Below are 19,810 nucleotides of genomic sequence, written 5' to 3' on the forward strand. Positions count from 1 at the left end.
GTTTATATTTGGGAACTGCTTTCCCTCAGAGCTGCAAGGACTGGCTTTGGGCAAGCTGTTGAGCAACCTTTAGGCTCTGAATTTTGGGCCCTTGCACAGCAATCTCCAGCTCATTGCTCATCACCTGCACTATGGAGCTGTCCTGGCAGAAGAGGCAAAGCCCTGCAGTATTTGAAGGAGGAGGTGGTGATGTTGCCACCAGGCAAAGAGGAAGTGAAAAGGAAGGGCATGAAGCATGTCCAGCTAAGCCCTGTGTGTGCCATGCTGGCTCCTTCCACTCATGCTCAGCTGCCAGGATGTGCCCCTCGCCTGGGCACAGCCCTCCCTTCCTCTGTCCCATCCCAGCACCATCTGCTCTCCTGTACCTGCAGTTTTGGACAAAGCCACAGTGCTATGAACGGTTAAACTGGGCTGAGTGGCACAGCGTGGCGTCTGAGAAGCAGCAACAGTCTATTCTCCCACTCTGCTTTTGTATCCAAGGCTGTGCCTTTGTTTTCTTCAAACCCATTAGCTCTCAGCTCTGTGTCTTCAGCCCATGCAAACCCCTTCTGACTCCTGAAAAGCAGGAGGTGGGCTGCAGTTGTCAAATGCGCCTGCTTCTAACTCACTCACCACAAGGAAAGGTACTTGTAGGAGCTAAAACAGTGAGAATGTTTGAATGTGTGGGAAAATGAATTTCTCTCCATGGAAATGAAAGGGTGGCTGTGTGTGACTTTCACTTGTGTAAATAAGCATGTTCCAGGGCTTTCTCAAGGTACCAGACACCACTTTGCTGGTTGCAGGGCTTTCCTGCCGTTCTGTGCTGATCTCTACCAGCATTAGCCATGCATGTCAGTGAGGAAGGCAGGCAGATCAGCTGGGTGCACCTGAGCCTGAATTAACTCTGCTGGTGCTATTTATACAGGAAAAAAAAAAGAAGAAACATCCCATTTACTGTGTGTTTTACCAGAAATGCCAAGCTCTGTCGTGCCAGTTGCAAGAGGCATGTAACAGCTCCTTTCATGCTCCTGCAAGAGCGCAACTGCCTTTTGGGTGTGCTCTGTGGGTGAGCAACAGCTTTGTGCCCTGTGCTGCCCACACACAGTCCTGCTGTGAGCCTGCTGAGCTGGCTGCTCTCTTCTAAATTGATTCTCAATTCCCCTCGAGCTCTGCTGGCACTGGTGAGCACTCATGTGCGGGTGTCCCGGCACCTGCCCAAGCCCCTGTGCTGCAAGAAACACAAGCTCCTTTTAGGCAGCATACAAAGCTGTAGGCTCAGTTTTGCCGGTGCTTAAAGGGGCTTTGTTCTCTGTGCGGGTTAGAGGCCGATTTCCCAGTATCTTAAACAGAAATCTTGTTTTTAGCCTCGAGAAAAAAAGCTTTTTGATTTACAAAGGCATGGCATTTTTCTTCTCCCTCCTCCTCCTCCCCACAATGGCTACTATTCCTTGGACAATGCCACTCTTTGCTGGGTTCTGCTCTCCAGCTTGTGTTTCTTGATGGCTGTTGAAAACAGAGCTTGTCACAATTGCATTTTTCTCTGGAACTTGCTGTATAACACCAGCTATTCTTCACCTCCCACACTAATTGCACTCGCTGGTGCCTGTGAGCCGAGAAGTGCTGGTTAATGTACAGGCCTCCCTTGCCTCTCTGGAGAAGCTTCTGAGCCCTCTGGCACCCAGGCAGGGCACCAGTGCTTTGGCCATGGGGCAGCAGGTGCTGGTGCCACACAGGGCTTGAGACACAGCTCTTGGGTGACTAGCAAAGGACAGGCTATTGCATTATTCTTTCTCTTTAAAATGTCCCCTTTCACCACTCAAGTTTAAAGCTTGTCCCATTAACCCTTTTCATCTGCCAGCTCTGTTAGCTGCAGTAGGACACAGCTGGGCTGTCATCTCCTGCAGGGCCAACAGGGACTCCCCTCCCCATCCTTTCTCACTCACAGAGGAATGGAAGGCTCAAATTTTCTCCTGAGAAAGGAGCATTTGGCAGAAGAGTGTGTGTGATGAGGACCACCAGCAACAGGCCAGAAACAACCCACGGCCATGACGTAGTCTCTACTTGAGCTAAGGCATGGGTGAGAGCCCTGGTGTCACCAAACCACCCTGTCCTGGCACCATCATCTACACTGCTGTAAGGTGGGAGACTGTGTGCTCAGAGAAAAGGTGGGAAGGATGGTAAGGTTGATCTTACAGGATCTTAGTGGAAGTTTAGGTTGGTTACAAGTTTTTCATGGCAGTAAAAATAAAAGTCTTGGAGGTTCACTGAGATGGGAGCCTGGGGCATCAGCATCTTCCTGAACACTGGTCCTTGATGTCCTCAGCACTGAGGGCACTGTGGCCTCTCCAGCCCAGCAGTTTCTTCCAGCCATGCTGACATCGTGTTCTAGCGTGGTGTCAAAATGAAAGTCTTAAGAAAAATGTTCATGCTAAGAGCCTTTCTGTGCTTTATGTACCATCAATAGTGCTGCTAATCACTTCTGAACATTTTCTGTCTTTTGTGCTCCAAGTCATCATTAAAGCTTCATGAGAAATTAGTCACTCTTTGTTACTTGCTGCTGGTCCAGATTTTGCCTTTGAGTGTGATTTTGTGAGCAGGCTGAGGCATACTCCCCAAAAAATGCTTGATGCAAAAGCAGCCGCTTCCTCCTTGAGCCATACTTCACCGTCTGAGTCTGGACTGGGGAGTTTCCCTACTCGATTGTGGCATCTTTTAGGATTCCTATGAGCTTTCGTACGAGAGAGGGGACAAAATAGAAAGCAATGTTTGTGTGGAGCTGTGTCTCTCCAGCTCTCTGCCTGTCGTTTTCTCCACCCGTGGCGGGCAGGGCAGTGGGCAGCACGGCCTCTCATCCACCAGCTGCTAAGCTACAGCACTGCACCTGCGGAGAGAACGAGGCCGTATCACTGCGAGCATGAGGAAGGTGAACTCAATCTTGAGACTATCGAGAGAAAAACCCCTCAGCTAAGGAGAAGGGAGGCTGCCCAGCGCGGGTTCTCCCCTCCCGGACTGGGCTGCCACGGTTCTCTTCCCGGCACGCTGCCCGAGGCCCCGAAGCCCCTCACTGAGCCGATGTAAGTCGTGCTGAGGGCCCAGCTATTTGCAGGGAGTAAAACAAACGTGTCTCGTTTCCTGAGGTACCGGCGTGGCCAGAACCGGGCTTTCCCCGGCAGCGCAGGTGGCTGTGGCTGAACCGCAGAGGCGGCGGCGCGGACCCAGCCCTGGCTGCCGGTGGGACAGGACCGGCGGCCGCGCTTCCCCACCTCCCGGCTCTGCCTGTGCCGCCGGACCGGGCGCGCCGGTGCGATTTGGGGTCGGCGGCCGATCCCCCCACACCCGCTCTGACCCCGCCGCGCCGCCGAGGCCGCGTGAGCCGGCGGCGGGCGGCCATTGGCTGCGGGGCGCCCCCGGGGCCGCCCGCCGAGCGCCATTCACCCGCACGCGCGCTGCCTCATTCACAAACGGCCCCGCGTTCATTCATAAAAGCGGCGGCGGCTGCGGGGGCTGCGGGGGCGGTTCGGGCGCTGCGGAGCTGCTGCCCCGCAGCCCTGCGGGAAGCGGCGCAGGGATTATTCGGTTGTTTCTGGGTGCTGGTTCTGGAGGACTTTCTCTTTAGTGAGAGGGGACGCCGAGAGCTGCCGGCGCCGTTCACTGTTTTCCTTCAAATCCCGGTTGTGCGCCTGCCCGCGAGGCGGGAGCGTGGCGGCGCGGGGATGCTCTTCGCCTCTGGGGCAGCCGGCGATGGAGATGCAGAGAGCTGGGAACCTTACGGGCTTCGTGCCGGTCTGAAAATGTGTTTGAGCTCGTAGCTCTCTTGCTGTGCTTTGTGTGACATATGCTTGGGCTCTCGCCGCAGCCAGGACTCCGTGATGAACGATGCTACGACTGTGAGTCTTCAGAGCTAGGTGGGATTTAGTGCGTGGCTTGAGGCAGGAATGAAGGCAGGTTTGGATAGCGGCTCGTCAGCTTAAGCTGCTGTGCCACTGATGTGCTTTCCTCTATGCTGCTTTTATTCCTGCTTACAAAATACCAGATGTCCATGCAGTTTTAAGCCTCGTCCATTGAGAAAAATAAACCACTTGAGAGGAAGTCAGCAAAAATATCCAATAGGTTTCTGGTTTTGAAATTGACTTGTTTGATTTCCATATAATTTATCTACAAGAGCCAATTTATGCAAGAGTATCCAGTTACAGAACTGCCAAGGCTATGAGAGAACGCAGCCAGCAGAGCCTCGGTGGACACGTCCTGTATGTAGGGTTATTCAGACATCCAGGAATGCTGCACAGGGCCAAGTACAGCCGATTCAGGGATGATTCCATAACATCCCTAGATGAAGGTACGCAAAATACGTCTTTAAATATCAAAGGTTCTTCCTCCTCTTCCCATTCTTCAACACCCAATTTACTGGCGGAAGATGTCTCCTTGGGGCCGCAGGACGCCTGCACCACCCTGTGCACGCTGATCCCCCGGATGGCTAATATCAAACTCGCCAACCCAACGAACCTGCCGGGGCTTAAAAGCTTCTGTCTGGGAATGAAAGAGGTGCCACGAATTAAACTCACGGAGTGTGTTACTATTCCGAGCAGCCCAACCTCACCAGAGATCAGCTGCCTCTCGGCCTCATATCCACAGCCCGAGCTGGACAAGCTGTCCCTCACCCCACAGCCGGCGGGTGAGTGTGTGCTGCGGGGAGCTGCGGAGGCCGCTGCGGCAGGCAGGCAGGACAGGAGCCTGGTGCAGAGCGGCGAGGGCACGGGGCAGCCGGGAACGACCTACGGTGTGCGGGTGAGTACTTCTCACAGGGTTTCCCTTCTCTGACAGAGCCAGCTACTCAGGTGGCTGCGAGGTGACCTCAGCATTCCTGCTCCTGGAGTCAGTGCCCCAAACCACTGACTTCTCCCATGTATTTCCTGGCTCCTGCCAGACGTAGGGCTGTGGTGTCTAACTGAGACAGTTAAATGGGGCACAGCCGCTCCCAGAGGTATCACTACATCATTTCCAAAAGACTATCTTTAGACTCTCTGAGAAATGCAGCTGAGCTGTGATTCAAACAGGGGTTGCTCTGACCTGAAATGCATGTTGAGGGAGAAGGAACTCACAAAAAGGGCTTCCTGTACCTTGGAGAGCAGCTTCCCAGTACTAGGTGCACACTGGCTTGTGCTGCTGAGGGCGTGGGAGAGGTGCTGGGCAGTGCCTCTCTCCCACACCTCCTGCTCTGGGAGATGAGCAGGCAGGATGCAAAACCAGCACCTCTCCTTTGATGCTATAGGGCTGTGTCTGCTTTTCTTGGTAATGATGATGTACAGAAACCCCTGAAATAGCCTTTCTGGATATTTTTTCATGTCGTGGACTGGGGTTGGTGGGTATCATCTTCTAATTATAAGTCAGTGGCTGAGAGGAGACTGTGCCTCCTGTGCTTGATGCTTTCACTTCCTCCACCCCTGCCACACCTGGGAGATTTCCAGTTCTCATTTCCTCTTTGAACTTTATATTTCTGTGCCCAGACTTCACCATTCTCTAGGTGTTGCTTCCTTCTCTACGCTCTGAACCTCTGACCCCTCACATTTTAGTGCTTACGCTTCATCTGTCAAGAGCACTCCTGGGCAAAAACTGCCCTCTGCTTGCATGGAGGGAGCCAGTGCAGACCAGAGGGGGATGGCAGAGACAGTGCTCTAAACCTGCTTCAGAAATATTCATGTAATGGCTGGGCTGGCCAAGGGCTCCTGTAGCTGTCGCAGCCCTTATGCCTATCCCTGATGTGCGAGGGGGACCGCAGGAGCAAGGTGTACAAGGCGTTATTAAGCTGTCTCTGTTCCTCCTGGGGGGCTGCAGGTAGGGTGCCAAGAGGCAGTGTGTGTATGTAAGCTCTCAGTTGTACAGGATGTACCAAAATGTGCCCAAAGGAGCAAAGTGGCCATAAGCTATGCAATATTTGTGTCTCCTGTGTGGTGTTTTGCAAGCAGAAAAGTCTAAAGAAAGATGGAAGGCCAAGAAATATCAATAAGTCATTTTCCAAATGCAACAGGAGGGCAGGCCATTCAGAGGGGAGATGAGCAACATGGGGAAAGAGCTGTGTTCACCTCTTCCCAGGCAGGAGTGCAGGAGTGTTATCCAGTGACAGTTGCACAAGCTGATTCAAGGGGACGTTGGCTGAAAGGTGATGGTGTCCCAGCATGGCACCAGCTGCTGTGAGTGGGGCCACAGGAGGCCCCAGCCACTCACCTCAGGTGCAGTAGGTAGAGGGAGGGGATGTGCTATTTCATCATGCTCATACACATCCTTTTATGTTTGTTTTTCCTTAAATTCTGGTACTAATGTGAGCAGTTGAGGTTTTGACACCAGCAAGCTGCTAAAATAGATGGATGAGCATGTAGGGTGTGACTTGCAGTGACAGTGTAAGGGCCGCTGCAGCTCCAGGGGCTATGCTTTGGGCTGGGTTTTGGGGTGCAGATGGCATCATGGTGCTCAGTCCCACTGGGCAGGATCTGCCCCAGGTGCTGCAGTTTGAGCAGTGCCCAATGCAGCAGAGCTTGTGATTAAGGCTTTGAGGCACCTGTAGAGAGTCAAATACTGAAATGCTAATGTCAGAGGCACACTTGAAGAACTGAGTTTCTGACTTGGGGAAGAGACGATGAAACACAGGGGGAAATTCCCACTTGTCCCCTGTGGCACAGGGCTGAGAGCAGAGGCACTGAGGTGTCAGCCACTGGGGAGCACATGAGCAAAAAAGGCAGAAGAAAGAACTAAAAAGGAGAAACACTTGGTGGGAAAGTTGTGTGAAGTGGGGAAGGGCTTGTCCCCTCCTGCTCCTCCTCAGGTTGTATTTTCAGTACCATTTTCTGCTGGTCTTGCTGGTAGTCATCTCCATTTCATGGGGAAAGCCTCAGACAGAGAGTCACTGCCAGGGGCCTCCCAGTGCAACAGAGAAATGTTGTTTCCCTACATCTTTCCTGCATCTTCCCACTACTGTTGCTCCTGTGGCTGTGGGCCTGCAGGAGCCAGCCCCAAGAGAGCTGGAAGAGCATTGCTGATGTGTCCTGTACAAATGCTGGGTGGTTATTTTTCTACAAGTCCCTTTAAGAACAAGAAGGTCGGTAAATAAGCATCCTGGGGTTGGGACTTCAGCATCAGGGCACAGGCAAGGTGCTCATTTCTCCAGGGACCATGAGGCTTCTCCAGGTGCTGGCGATGAGGCCTTGGACAGGCTGGGAAGCAGGCAGGGGCACAGGGCTGTGGCATGGCAGGAGTGATGTGCAGAGGGATGGTCTTCACCAGAGGCAAAGCAAGGCCAAGAATGTGAGGGGTCAAGCAGCCATGGGAGCTGCCCCCAATCCTTACCCAAATCCCCCTGTCCTTACCCTCTTGCCCTGGCCATTGCTCCCCCTCCCGCAACAATTGGAGACACTTGGTGTCTCCATGCAGCTTCTAGTCCCCTGTTAGGGCATGAGATTGTTGAGATTTCCCCAGAAACTATTTTAGGAGGAACGTCAGGTCTACCTTATGGGGACTGCTGCTGCTGGAGTTCTTTGGCCTTTAAAGTTTAATGATGATCTGAAGAGGATTTAGCACTTACGTGGAGAGCATCCATGGTTGTTTTAGAAAGGCAATAATATGGTGCAGTAATGAAACACCTTGGGGCAGAAACTGCTCCCTACAGACTGGAGAAAGGCAGAAGTTGTCGGTTTAGGAGGAGGTGATGCCAGGCTCAGTGCATCTCACTAGGAGGCAGCTGCACATGGCTGGTAGTGACAGGGCACCTGTGTCATGACCCTGGGTCACTTGTGAGGAAGCTGAGAGCCCTAACAGCACTTGTTCTCCTGAGATGCTTGTTATTGTGTGAATAACTACGGGCCCAAATATGAATATTTTAACAGGAGCTTGCACAGGTCTGATTCCCACACTGTCATCTTTCAAAACATGCTTTGTACACAGTTTGCTGCAGGATGTACAAGGTGGATGTTTACTTGTCCCTTTGTCCTTGTTCACATTCTACCTGTTACATAGCTTCCCACAATGCTGCCCATCTGGAGCTGAGGTTGTCTCTAAACTGTGCCCATAGTGGCCATGGCACTCATGTCTCCCACTGGGACTGGTCATGCTGAGATGAGCCTGAGGAATATTCCAAGAGGCACTTGTCATCCTTGCTTATTGATTAGTGCCAGGGACATGGCTGTTCCCGGGCTGGAGGAGAAGACCTGGCTCTCAGCCTTGTCCTACATCAGTAGACCCTCTGAGACCAGTGAGAATCAGCAGGATTACTGGACCTAACGTGGAGCAAGGCTCTGTGGCTTATCTTAAATCAATAGTGCATGAGCCTGAGAGATGATGTTCAGATTGGTTAAAATATGTGCCCTTTAACTAAAATATGGAGAGAAAATGCTGTTGCCAGATATTATAAAGTATAATGGTATTATAAGGAAATAGTATGGCACAGGCTGTTTGCATCATCCTTTCTCTTCAAAGAGTTTTGCCATTATACAGGTTGAGCCTCTGCTAGCAGTTTGATGGCATCTATATATATATATATATATATATATATATATAGATGTATGCCATCATATATGTATAAAATCAGTTGCTTGTCTCTAGAGTAAGAGGAGCCTGACTACTTCTAACAGAAGGGTTCAGAATGACATGAAATACATCCTGAAAGAGTGCACATGGGTATCTGTTCCCTGCACAGCCCTGCCATTGTCCCTGGAGGTGTGACAGGTCAGCCCAGAGCAGCTGCTCCCCACCTCTGTCTGGGGAGGGGACATTCAGAGCAGCAGAGAAAGCTGGTGAAGGGTCTGGAGCACAAGTCTGATGAGGAGTGGCTGAGGGAGCTGGGGTTATTTAGCCTGGAGAGTTGGTCTCTTCTCTCCTGTAATGAGTGATAGGACAAGAGGAAACGGCCTCAGGTTGTGCCAGGGGAGGTTTAGATGGGAGTTGAGAAAGAACTCTTTCACCTGGAGGGTTGTTAGACACTGGCACAGGCTGCCCAGGGAGGTGGTGGGGTCACTGTCCCTGGACATATTTAAAACACGTGGATGAGGTGCTGGTTTAGTGGTGGGCTTGGCAGTGTGAGGTTAGTGTTTGGACTTGACAATCTTAGTCTTTTCCAACTGAAATCATTCTATGATTGTATGAAATAATGGTGTCATTTCAGCTGCAGCCACTTCCCTGGCACACAGCAGCCTGACACTGCACCAGAGAGCTGTTCCACATTGCCCCATGTGAAGAAGCAAAGACAGGCCAGGGCCCTTGCAGGGAGGAGATGGGCTCTGGTGGTTCGTGGCCTTGGAGCCACAGCCATGACCTGTGAGCCGAGGGCTCAGGGCTGGCGGGTGCTGGGCTGGCACTTGCTCTGCCAGGCTCAGGGAGACAAGGTGTGTGGCAGCCCCACAGCACCCTGGGACTGGTGTGTGCCTTGTCCCATGGAGCTGCACCTCTCCACCCTGCCTTGCCTCCACAGCCCACACACTTCCCTGGGTAATTGCCTCTGAACAGAAACCTGCATGTTTTTAGGCCATTTGCTTTGTCACAGCTGGGAACGTGGGGACAGGGTGGTTTTGAACCAATTCTGTTGGAGCCCTGGCCTGAGCACAGTGCTATGGAAAGAGGGTTTTGAGCACAAAGCTGAAACAAAAAAGAAAATGCATGTGTGCCTGTACATTTGTGAGCACTCCCCTTGTGTTTTTCTCCAAATGTATTTAAAAACTGAAAACCTGTGAACGAGAGGATCAAACTTTCCCAGAAATGTTTCCCTGTATCAAAAGTCATTCTTCTTCTTCACAAAAAGCCACAGCTGGCTGACCCTTAGAGAAAAGGCCATGCTGTGTGGGTGAGAGGAGTTGGACAGACCAAAGGGGGGTCTGTCTGACTGCAGTGCTACTGGCTGCTACAGGGAAGAAGATCTGAGCAGGACAAGCACATGAGGAAAATTAGGCTAGTGCTGACAAACCACTAGTGGATTTTTTTGGTGTGCTTAATGGACTTTCATGGGCTTTTTTCTTCCTTTTATGTGTCCAGTGTGTTTTCCAGCCTGTTCTGCCTGGGTTTTCCAGCCTGTTCTGCCTGGGTTTTGCGCCCTCTTGCAGGTGCCCCAGGGTTCCCAGGCCATCCAGCTCTGGAAGGGCTGGTTGTTTGTTGGAGAAAGCCAATGTAGTTCAGGCAGAGGAACAAGCTGGTCCAGTCTTCTGCAGGGTGCAAACCTAGGCCAAAGCTCTTCATTAGCAGCCTGACTGATACCTGTTAATGGCATTAGGTACCACTGACGCCAGCCTGGTGCCACTGCCAGGGTAGCTGCAATGGTCTGTGCTTTCCAGTGTACACAATGTCTTTTCAACCTGAAAGCCACCTTAGGCAGCATCTAAAGAAGGGCTGAGAACGCTTCCTCCCCCTGAAACTACGGCATTGCTCTTTCCTTACCTCCCTGGCTGGCTCCTGGCATCCATGGAAGGAGGCCAGTGCATCACCTTCCTGCCAAGGTGAAAGCTGGGGGATCTCATGTCAGATGTTGCAACGTGGGAAAGTGTGTCCTCAAGCCCAGCAGCCAGCCACAAGGAGGGCTGCACCGTGGCTCTTACAGGCAAAAGTCATTCTTGGTGTAAAAGGCAGAGGCCTGCCTCCTTATAACTCCAGTGCCATCATCCTGCCATGTGCTGGTGGCTGCTGCTGCCTTCTGCCTGGTCTCCCTTCCTGCTGGATCCATGGCAAGCTAGAGTTGAGTTATTCAGGCAAATCAAAGCAACACTCACTACTCTGCCAGCCGCCTGCCTGGCATGGCAGAGAGCCATGCCTCCCCCCTGGGGCAGCACTCACCCCAGGCAGCCCTTGTTTGCTAAGGAAGAAGGTGCTGGGAAGCTTGGAAACGGGTTTTCCCTCACTTCGAAAGCACCTTGTTAAAGCAGTGCTGGGGAAAGAAATCCTTGCATGGGAGTCGGGTCCCTGCCATGCTCACGTGCAGACACAGCACTGCTGCTTGTGGCTGGTTTCTGCCCTGGCAGATGAGTTATCTTTTAGGGAATTTGATTGTAGTCTCACATATGTTTGGACAGAGGCTGTTTAGCAGCAGCAGCTACTTGGCTGCCTGTGCGAGCAAATCCTGTCGCTTGGAGTTTTTGTTAGTTGGCCATGGGGTCTGTAGGAGCTGCTCTTGGCATTTCACATGAATGAATGCCTGTTAACTAATAGGTAAATTTGCAAGGCTGCAGCTGTACTGTTTAATTAGGAGCTCTGTGCTCTGTTCCCGGTATCATTCTTGTGGGTGAATCACTGGATGTCATTCAGGCTGGAGCTGGAACCAGAGCCACTAACTGTGTTATGGCAGGGAACGAAATAAGACGTGGGTCTAGATTAGAGTGCCTGAAAAGCTTATTCACATGAGCCCTGCCTGGTGTCTTCACATCTCCTCCCACACAGTCCCTCATCCTGTTTGCAGTCACTCTCCATCATCTTTTGTAAATAGATGTGAAGAGATGTCTGCATCCTTCTGTCTTTCCCACCTCCCTGTTGTCCTGGCAGCGTGGGGAAACAGCAGCCAGCCCCAGATCACTCTCCAGATTCAAACACCAGGAGGTGAAGCATCCCCTAGTGCTGCTGCTCTCAGCAACCCTTTGCAGGGAGCTGGGGGACAGCTTTGCACATGCTGTTGCACAGGAGCTGCTCCTTTGCTAGAAAGGCCAGTGAGTCTCTCCCGTCCCCCCCGAGAGCTATTGCTCGTCCTGGCAGGAACTCACCATCCTGCTGCCGGCAGATCAGTGGGTTCAGCATCCACTTTCATTGGCAACATCCCATCTTTAGCTTGGCTTGTTTCAGTGCTGGCGTTTTCTTTTTCGATAGGTAGCTGAATTGTGCCATTAGAGCTCTGCTTTTTGCCTGGGGTTGGTTACAGCACGTCTGTGCCCAGCTTCCCCTAGCAGCAAGATGAAGTTGAGACGTGCTTTCTTTGTGGAGCTTTGAAAGATGAAAGCCCTTCCTTGGACACCACCTTTGAGCCCTTTATATTGCTGTTGTCATATTACAAAAATACCTGGCATGTAGTGTGGGCTAGAGCAAGGGCTGTGTGTTGCTGTGGGAGGGTACCTGAGGCTGCTGCCCTGCCGATGCTTTAGTTTAATCCTCCCTGCAGCAGGAAAATGGGAGCTGGCCTCGACCTTGCATCCCTAGATGAGTCCAGTAGCTTTTTGTGGGAGCTGCTGTCTGGAGTATACAGGATGGGGAGTAGGGGCACCAGCTGAACTGCACTTCTGTCCGAGTGCAGAAGTCTTGGAGACAGGCGTTGCACTCATCACCTGCCTTCTCCTTTCTCTTGTGCATCGGTTGTGCTGCTTGTCAGACTCAGCAATGCAAGGGTTAATATTTTCTTTGTTTATTTGTGAATTCATTTTTCTTCCTTGGAGAATGCCTTTTGTTTTCTTCTATAGGCTTCTGGAATCCCATTGTCCTTTTATATGCTTCATGAGCTTTTCCCCAGCTCTGTGACCCCAACTTCATCTGCCCCACTCCTAAGGCCTCCCACTGCCCAGGGGCTCTGCTGGTTCTCTCTACCCTCCTACTGAGATGTGAAGATTCAGCCATTACTAACTGTGCTGCTTTAGATAACCAGCGGCAGCTAACAGAAATGAGAGATGCAGTGAGGTGCCATGTTAATGCACTTCCCTACTCAGGCTTTTAAAGAAAAAAAAAGGTCTTTTGTGAATCATTGATAAGTTCAGCTTCACTCAGGGTCACTTATGCAAAAACCCAATATTGATTTTTCATCTTTGCTTAGAGTAGCTTCCCACGCATCTGTTCAGGATGCAACAGGGACTCACTTATCAGCATATGACTCACCTACTCCTCTAAGTCTTTCTTTTTTCAAGGGTACAGGAGCAGTCACCCAGCTCACAGGATGCTTGACCTTACACCATAGGATCAGAGGTTGCCACTGTACTACAGGCTGAGGCTCTAGACAAATTCTATGCGTTTGCTTTGTTCCCCTTTAAGCAGGAATATCTTTAACAAGTAAGGTAGCTCTCAGAGTTCTTTACAAAGTCATTAAATGTTCATTAAGGAAGCAGTTCTGCTAACCCTCCAGATTCTTATTGATGTCCTTCCAGGTTTCTGACCTAATTCTGGAGTGCTCCCAAGGGTTACATTGCTATCTGGAAAGAAACCAAAATAGGGATAATAGAATTGTTGTGGAATCCCAGCTTGACTGCACACATAACGGTCTGTTGTTAACACACACGCACACACATGTTCATTTCTGAAAGCCTCCAAAGCTGAAACAGATACCTACATCCAACCTCCTCTGAAAGGCCCAGCAGAAAAATTGATTCACAAGCAAAGCAAGGCAAAGGAGGCAAATATGGTACATTTCTCTGGACAGAGAGTGCTTCTTCCATGTATTCAGAACAAGGGGACAGAGCATGCATGTCCCTGTCTGGCGTCTCCAGGTTCTCTGCTGTATCTCAGAGGCTTTGACTTTCTGCTGGAGGGGATCTGCACAGACAGGCTGTCTCTGAAGCTTGTGAGCGCTGCAGGATGCTCCAAAATGCCCTTCTCCCTCCAGGAGAATTAGTTGTAGAGCAGAGGATGGAAACAGAGAGACCCAGACCTATGCCAGCCTTGTGAAATGGAGATGTCAGGGCACTTCAACAGCAGAGAGATGGATATAAACAGAAATGCCCCCAGCTCTGCCTCCATAAAACAGAAGTGTAGGAGTCAGCCTCTCATTTAAGGCAGGTCAGTTTATATAGTGCAGGCTCTTAAGAGCTATTGCTATGAGCTGGAATTGCAGCTCTACCTCCTTCATCTTCTGCAGAGGTTATTTGTCATCAGGCATGCAGCAGCATGGAGCCAGTGGTTTTCCTCATCATTAGTAATGCCTCCTGTTGCTCTGAAGAGACATTTAGCTCTTCTGCACAGAGACTCTGAGTGCATCAGGGCCATGGGGCTTCCAGAGCCCCTCTGCTCCTGTGGAATTTCTCTCCAACATTCATGTGTTCCTCTCAGCTCGGTGCCACAGGCTAATCAGTGGGTGTAAGCAGAACTGTGAAAAAGGAATGATTGGATTTTTGTGTCCACAGCATGCTTTACCTTTTTTTTTGTGCTACATTGTTGAAGCCACTGGTATGTTTATTGCTCCTCTCTACACTTTTCAGTGAAACAAGATCTATTTAGGAAGCAGCTTTAGGATGGCTGATTTGATTTGCCACTTAGACTGTGGTTCTGCATCTACTTAGTGGATTGAAATCACATTCACTTCCTTCTGTGATCCTCCTCTTACCTGTGTGTTAGATATTAAAGAAAACCTCATTTCTTTCTCTCTCTCTCTGTGTCTTCCCTAGTACATGGGGTGTATTGAAGTGCTGCAGTCAATGAGGGCCCTGGACTTTGGCATGCGAACGCAAGTCACCAGGTAGGTGGTATCAACCCAAAACTCACAGCCCAGGAATGAAAAACCCAAGTGCTAATTTCTTTACAAAGCCAAGTGTGACTGCCAAACTCTGAGACAATTTTGAATAGGAGTTTACATGTCTTGTTATGTTTTTTTTCCCCCAGGCGGTGATTTGAATTATTTGTTCATTACAATAGGCTATTTGCACTGGAAAATGAATTGTTTCAGCCACAGACCTAATTTCTCTCCCAATTCTTGTTGAGGACACAGAAAGCCTCCCCCTGCAGTCACAGTGTGGTATAGGCAGCTGGAGGCTGGCACCAGCCAGGTCATGCACGAGGCCTTGGTGCTGCCCATGGAGTGGGGTCAGTGCCCTGGTGCTGGCCCGGCTGCGGTGGCGTGTGGTAGCTCAGGTGGCCACAGCCTGGCTGCTTGCAAGCCTCACTGCTGCACAGCTTCACACCTGACACACAAAGTGCCATCAATCTACCAAAGTCATCTGGTGAATCTCTGGCAGGTGTGTGACGTTGCTTGACCCCATCTACACGAAGCCAGGCTCAGCTGGAAGCGGAGTCACGGGGAAAATGTTGAAATACAGCAATTCCCAACTGTACTGCAGGCCTAAGGTTCCAGACTGCAAATCAGGAGAAGATGAATATTTTTCACCCAGGTGCCACCCAGTGTGGTTGAAATGGGAAATATTTTGTGGTCTTTCAAGAAGTTTGCCATATCTGTTTGCAGATTGCTGCAAGTCAGCCACTGGGTATAGATTATTAATATATGAACCTATATATAGGGTTGTTGAAATGTCCTGGCAGAAAAGCCTAGTTTTATTTTCATGTTTATTCTTATAAGTTTGCCAGTGCAGGAGTGTTTGAGTTTTCAAAATGAGCACCCTCTTTCCAGCTCTGAGCACTGCATGCTGCTGGGATGTACTCATGGTTCAGCAGCTCTGCCAGGCAGCCCCAGCAGCCACCCAGCATCCTGGCACCTCCAAAGGCTTTTTGGAGGTGTGAGTGAGTGCAGAGTATTTTGGCCCAGCCTTGGACAAGTTGTCTCCTCCTCTCAGCTATTTTTCTGGCATGGTTCACATCCCAGGACTCCAAGAGTGTGGTTGAGACTTCCTGTGCCTGCCCAACTCTTCCTGCCTCCTAGCAGATGATTTACAGATGCTTTTTTGCTTCCTCAAGTGTTTGTATCAAAGAAATCTTGGAGACAGGAAAGGAATGTGAAGAGATGAGTGTTACATTTCTACCTATTGGCTCTCAGGCTTATCAGCTAAAAGGAAGAAGCTGAAAAACTTGAGTCCTTAAATGCTGATATGCCCAGTGTGTTTTGTATTCAAAATCAGCAGTTGTTGACATTTACAATCAGCATAAGCACACACTCACCCAGTTCCTGCATGTGTATATGAAGAAGTGCCTGAGATAAAAATATACTTCCCTCAGCCTAGTCCTTAACTGATCAAAGAGAGCCAGGTGGTACACTTGGCCCAGAGCAATCAGCCCAGCATAGTGTTCTTCATCAGCCTCAGCCAAAGAGTGGGGTTGCCTCCCCTTCGCAAGACGTGGAGTATGGATGCTGCTACACGGACAAAACAGGGCTTTGGGTGGTTTGCCTGGAAAAGAATGAATGTAAATTACTATATGACAAGAGCTTGCCAACTTAAATTTGGCAAAAATAGGAAGGTTTTGTTAACCAGAACTGTGCAAAAACTTAACAATGGAAGTATTTCCGTCACCTAACAAAAATGCCACTGCTGACCTTAATGGGCTCTTCTGTACATGGGAAGTTCAAAACTTGAATGTGTTTGCAAACCAAATGCCGAAGTGCTGAGCTCACACATGCAGACTTTAAAGTTCCATCGATTACAAGCTGACTGGAGCAAAGATAACATTGATTATTCCCCTATTGTTCTCCTGGGGGAGTAAGTTTATAGATGGCATGCACAATGCGCCCACAAAAGAGATACAGGAAAGGATCCCATTTTAATCATCTCTGTTATTTGTACTGGGGGTAAGAAGTATTTTTACTCTCATGGTATTTCACTAAACTAAGAGAGATCTTCTGTTTTAAAGTGATGTAGGAAAGGTCTCTAATTATGTCTGCTCCCTGCCTTGCTTAATGTATATTTGCATTCTTAGTCTCCTGGTCTCTAAAATTAGACTTATTAATTACCTGCCTCACACGAACGATGGGGAGATCAACACACTCATGTCAGAGTGCCAAGAGGAGTCAAATGAAATGAGCATGGGGGATTTATTTCCTATTTTCTTGATGGACTTGCACTTTCAGTTACTTACCAGGGACAGGGTTTGGGGAAGGCACTGAGTAGCTTCTCCGGTGCTATGAATGACCGTGTGATGCAGAGAAGTCGTGTGGGCATCGGGCCCGATGACCACAGCAAGGGAAGGGCCGGGCACTGAGGTGCTCTTTATCCTTGTCTGCTGTGTGGTGAGGAGGTTGGCAGAGGAGATTTCACCATAGCACTTTGCTCTTCCAGCTCTCTGCTGTTGCCCACCTGTGACCCAACTGACACACTGTTAGGACGTCCTCCCATTTGGTGGAAGTTTATCATCCCAAAGTCCTTGCAGATGACAAGAGTAACACCATGAAATAACAATAAGTGTAACAAGTTCCTCTGCTTGAGAGGCTTTGTCTTTTTTTGAATGGGCACCCATAAATGTGCTGTGCTTGCTGATCTTGGTACAAGATGTGTTCAGGCTGGGCCTTGAACTGTGTCAGGCCTTACATTTGCTCAACCCTGACATGCATTTCCCATGTCCAGCCCTTCCTCTCTTTTCTTCCTATGTGTCTCTCACTTCTATTAAATCAAGCTTATTATTAGTCATTATACTTGGGCATTTATGGGAAAAGGGATTCTGTATCTCAGATTGGGACATTAACATACAAATTTGACAATGGTCATGCAGCACAGGGTGAAGGGCATCTGAAACGTGCTGCTGGGGAGGGCTGGTGGAAGAAGGCTGACTTTGTTTGAAAGATTAATTTCAACTTTGTTGAGCCACACAATCCCTTTCTGTTAGATGGTATAGGCAGAGCTCTAGATGCTTAAAAGCAAATCTTCAACAGCATGCTTGCTGGCTTACATCAGCCCATCTCTCGTTTGGGGGAACAATGAACAAAGCTGCTCACTGTTGCTGCCAGCATGCCGCTCTCCATGCCTGGGGAGGAGTGTCTGCCATGGCTTCCACTCCAGAGGTGAAAACGTAGAGAAAACCTGTAAACTGTATGGCTGAGCTGATCTAAAGGTTATGGGTGCCAAAATGGGGCTGTCCTTGTCACTCTGTCCTGCCCCAGTGCTTGCTGAGTCCTTGCCAAGTGGCTGCAGCCCAGCTGGGTGGCTGGCTGCTAACCCAGTGGGCAGAGGGAGCAGTGCCCTGTGGAGCTGGAGATGCTGCATCAGGGGTTTTTTTTGAGAAAGCAAATTTTTTTGGTGCCACTGGCTCCTGCAGCACTGGCACTGTCCTGCTGGGAAATGGGGAGCTGCCCACAGCTGTGTCCTCAGGAGCCTTGGTGTCCCAGTTAAAGAAGGGTGGTCTTTCTTCCTTATCCCACCTCCTGGATCCCACAGAAGTGCCCCCAGGGAACTACACAAGCCTTGATCATCACTGAACTGGTGCCCAGCAGAATAATCCCTGGGAAGCTCTCCCTGCAGTGGCTGGGCATGTGCTGGGGCCAGCAGTGGGACCTCTGCCTCTGCGGTAGATCTGCTGCTGCTGACAGCCCAAGGGACCAAAGTGTTTCAGAGTAATATTTTTCAGGATGGTGACAAGAGCTGACCCAAATCTCTTCCATTCACTTCAGAAAGTGAAAACTGTGTCAATGAAACAATGACCAGTTTATGTAATCATGTGGGCGCTGCAGGACTGAGAGTGACTCCACTTCAAATGGCAGAAGACGCCCGAGGAGTTGAGGAGCATGATTTTCTTTGCCTTAAATCACAAGAGCAATTTAAATTCCTCACAGCTCTCCTGATTTTATTCTATAGCTCCCAGGGCCGAGAAGAGCTCCTACAGAGTATGCAGATGGAGTTACTTCATTCAGGGTGATTTAAAAGAAAACCAAAAAATCCCCGGAGTATTTTGCTTTGGGATGAATGACAAGAAAGAGAAAGAAAAAGCAGCAACATGACTGGAATAATAAGGCCACATTTTCTGCTGCTGCCTCAGGTTTGGAAGATACCAAATGGACAGGCAAATGCCAGAATCCATAAGGGTGCACATTCATCAGGAACAAGGTGATTAACTACACAGGCTAAGCACAGGTATATTTCATCCAGCAGATCTAAAAGCAGAACCTTGCCTGAGCACCTCTTTGGAAATGAATGGCTGTAAGGATGAGTTAATAGCAGATTTCCAGCAAGAAGGCATGGATACAGTAAATCCTGTTTCAGTTTATTGTGGATGTATCCAGAGTTGCTTTTCTTCTTAATGTACAGTACCATTTTCACAGTGCCCTGTGGATATGGCTGAAGGGTAGAAGTGTTCAGTTGTAGCAGCAAGGTGTTACTGAAGTGCTGCTTTTCACACCTTTAAAATAGTATTTGAGATGGTTTGTTAGATCACCTGGAAAACCACCCAGAGGTTTATTCCAGCAAAAAATGTCTGTGAGAAGATGATTTCCCCTATCAAAAAGATGTAAAAGAAACTATTAAGTAGGAGTGATTTGCCTACTTTTTGGTTCCTGTTTGCTGGACAAGTGCTTCAGAGCGTGGGTGAAGTGGGCAGCCACCATGCTGGCTTGGAGGAGAATGGAGTCTGTTGCTGGCAGCTTTGGCTACAACTCCTTATTCCACATGGGCTGCCTGAAGTGTGCAAGAAGTCATTTGTCACCAAAACAGACGACGTCCCTGTTTCTCCAGTTTGTTCTGTATCTGGTTTTCTCTCTAGGTACAGCTAGACTCGAAGGCTCCAAGTAGCCTTAATGTCTTGGCTCTGATTTTAATTTCCTTTAATATTGCATGAGAAGATGAGCTTTCATTTTCCAACCTGATTATTGGAATCTGCAAGATCATCCTGCAGGATGCCTTTCCTGTTTATTTATTTTTCTAAATTTTGGTCTTTCCACCAGTAACAGCTAAATAAAACAGGAGCTAGACAAGAAGGAAATCAGGAATTCACTCCAAAAACATGTTTTCAGCTGTGTAGGGGAAGTAATTTGCTTTAAAAGGCTAGAGAAAGGCAATGTTTAAAAGGTGGTGTTTCTGACCCATCTTGTGTAGCCCATCACGAGGCTCCTCCTCTTCCCTGCTGTTTTTACTCAGGACATATTAGTTTGCCATGGGTGAGCTCTCCATTCTTAGTCTCCAGGTTAAATTTCTCAGGATGTTCTCTGGCAGAAAGACTCAGCACTACCCTTCAGTGCTTTAAGCATCAGCATAGCAATGCCCATGGAGCATGAGAAGGGGGCAGCGGTGATGCTTTTACCTGCAGTCTGATCTGC

At 49.5% G+C, this 19,810-nt stretch overlaps 1 protein-coding gene across 1 annotated transcript in view; it reads left to right on the plus strand.

The window, feature by feature from the left end:
- Positions 1 to 4,185: 4,185 nt before the first annotated feature.
- SHC4 (SHC adaptor protein 4) overlaps positions 4,186 to 19,810 on the plus strand; it is a 31,451-nt gene continuing 15,826 nt past the window's right edge. Inside the window, exons 1-2 of the mRNA XM_010200591.2 lie at positions 4,186 to 4,764; positions 14,295 to 14,365. Coding sequence (XP_010198893.2) covers positions 4,186 to 4,764; positions 14,295 to 14,365 — 650 coding nt within the window. The remainder of the gene's footprint in view (positions 4,765 to 14,294; positions 14,366 to 19,810) is intronic.

The sequence above is a fragment of the Colius striatus genome, chromosome 7 (genome assembly GCF_028858725.1).
Source record: "Colius striatus isolate bColStr4 chromosome 7, bColStr4.1.hap1, whole genome shotgun sequence".
Classification (NCBI taxonomy): domain Eukaryota; kingdom Metazoa; phylum Chordata; class Aves; order Coliiformes; family Coliidae; genus Colius; species Colius striatus.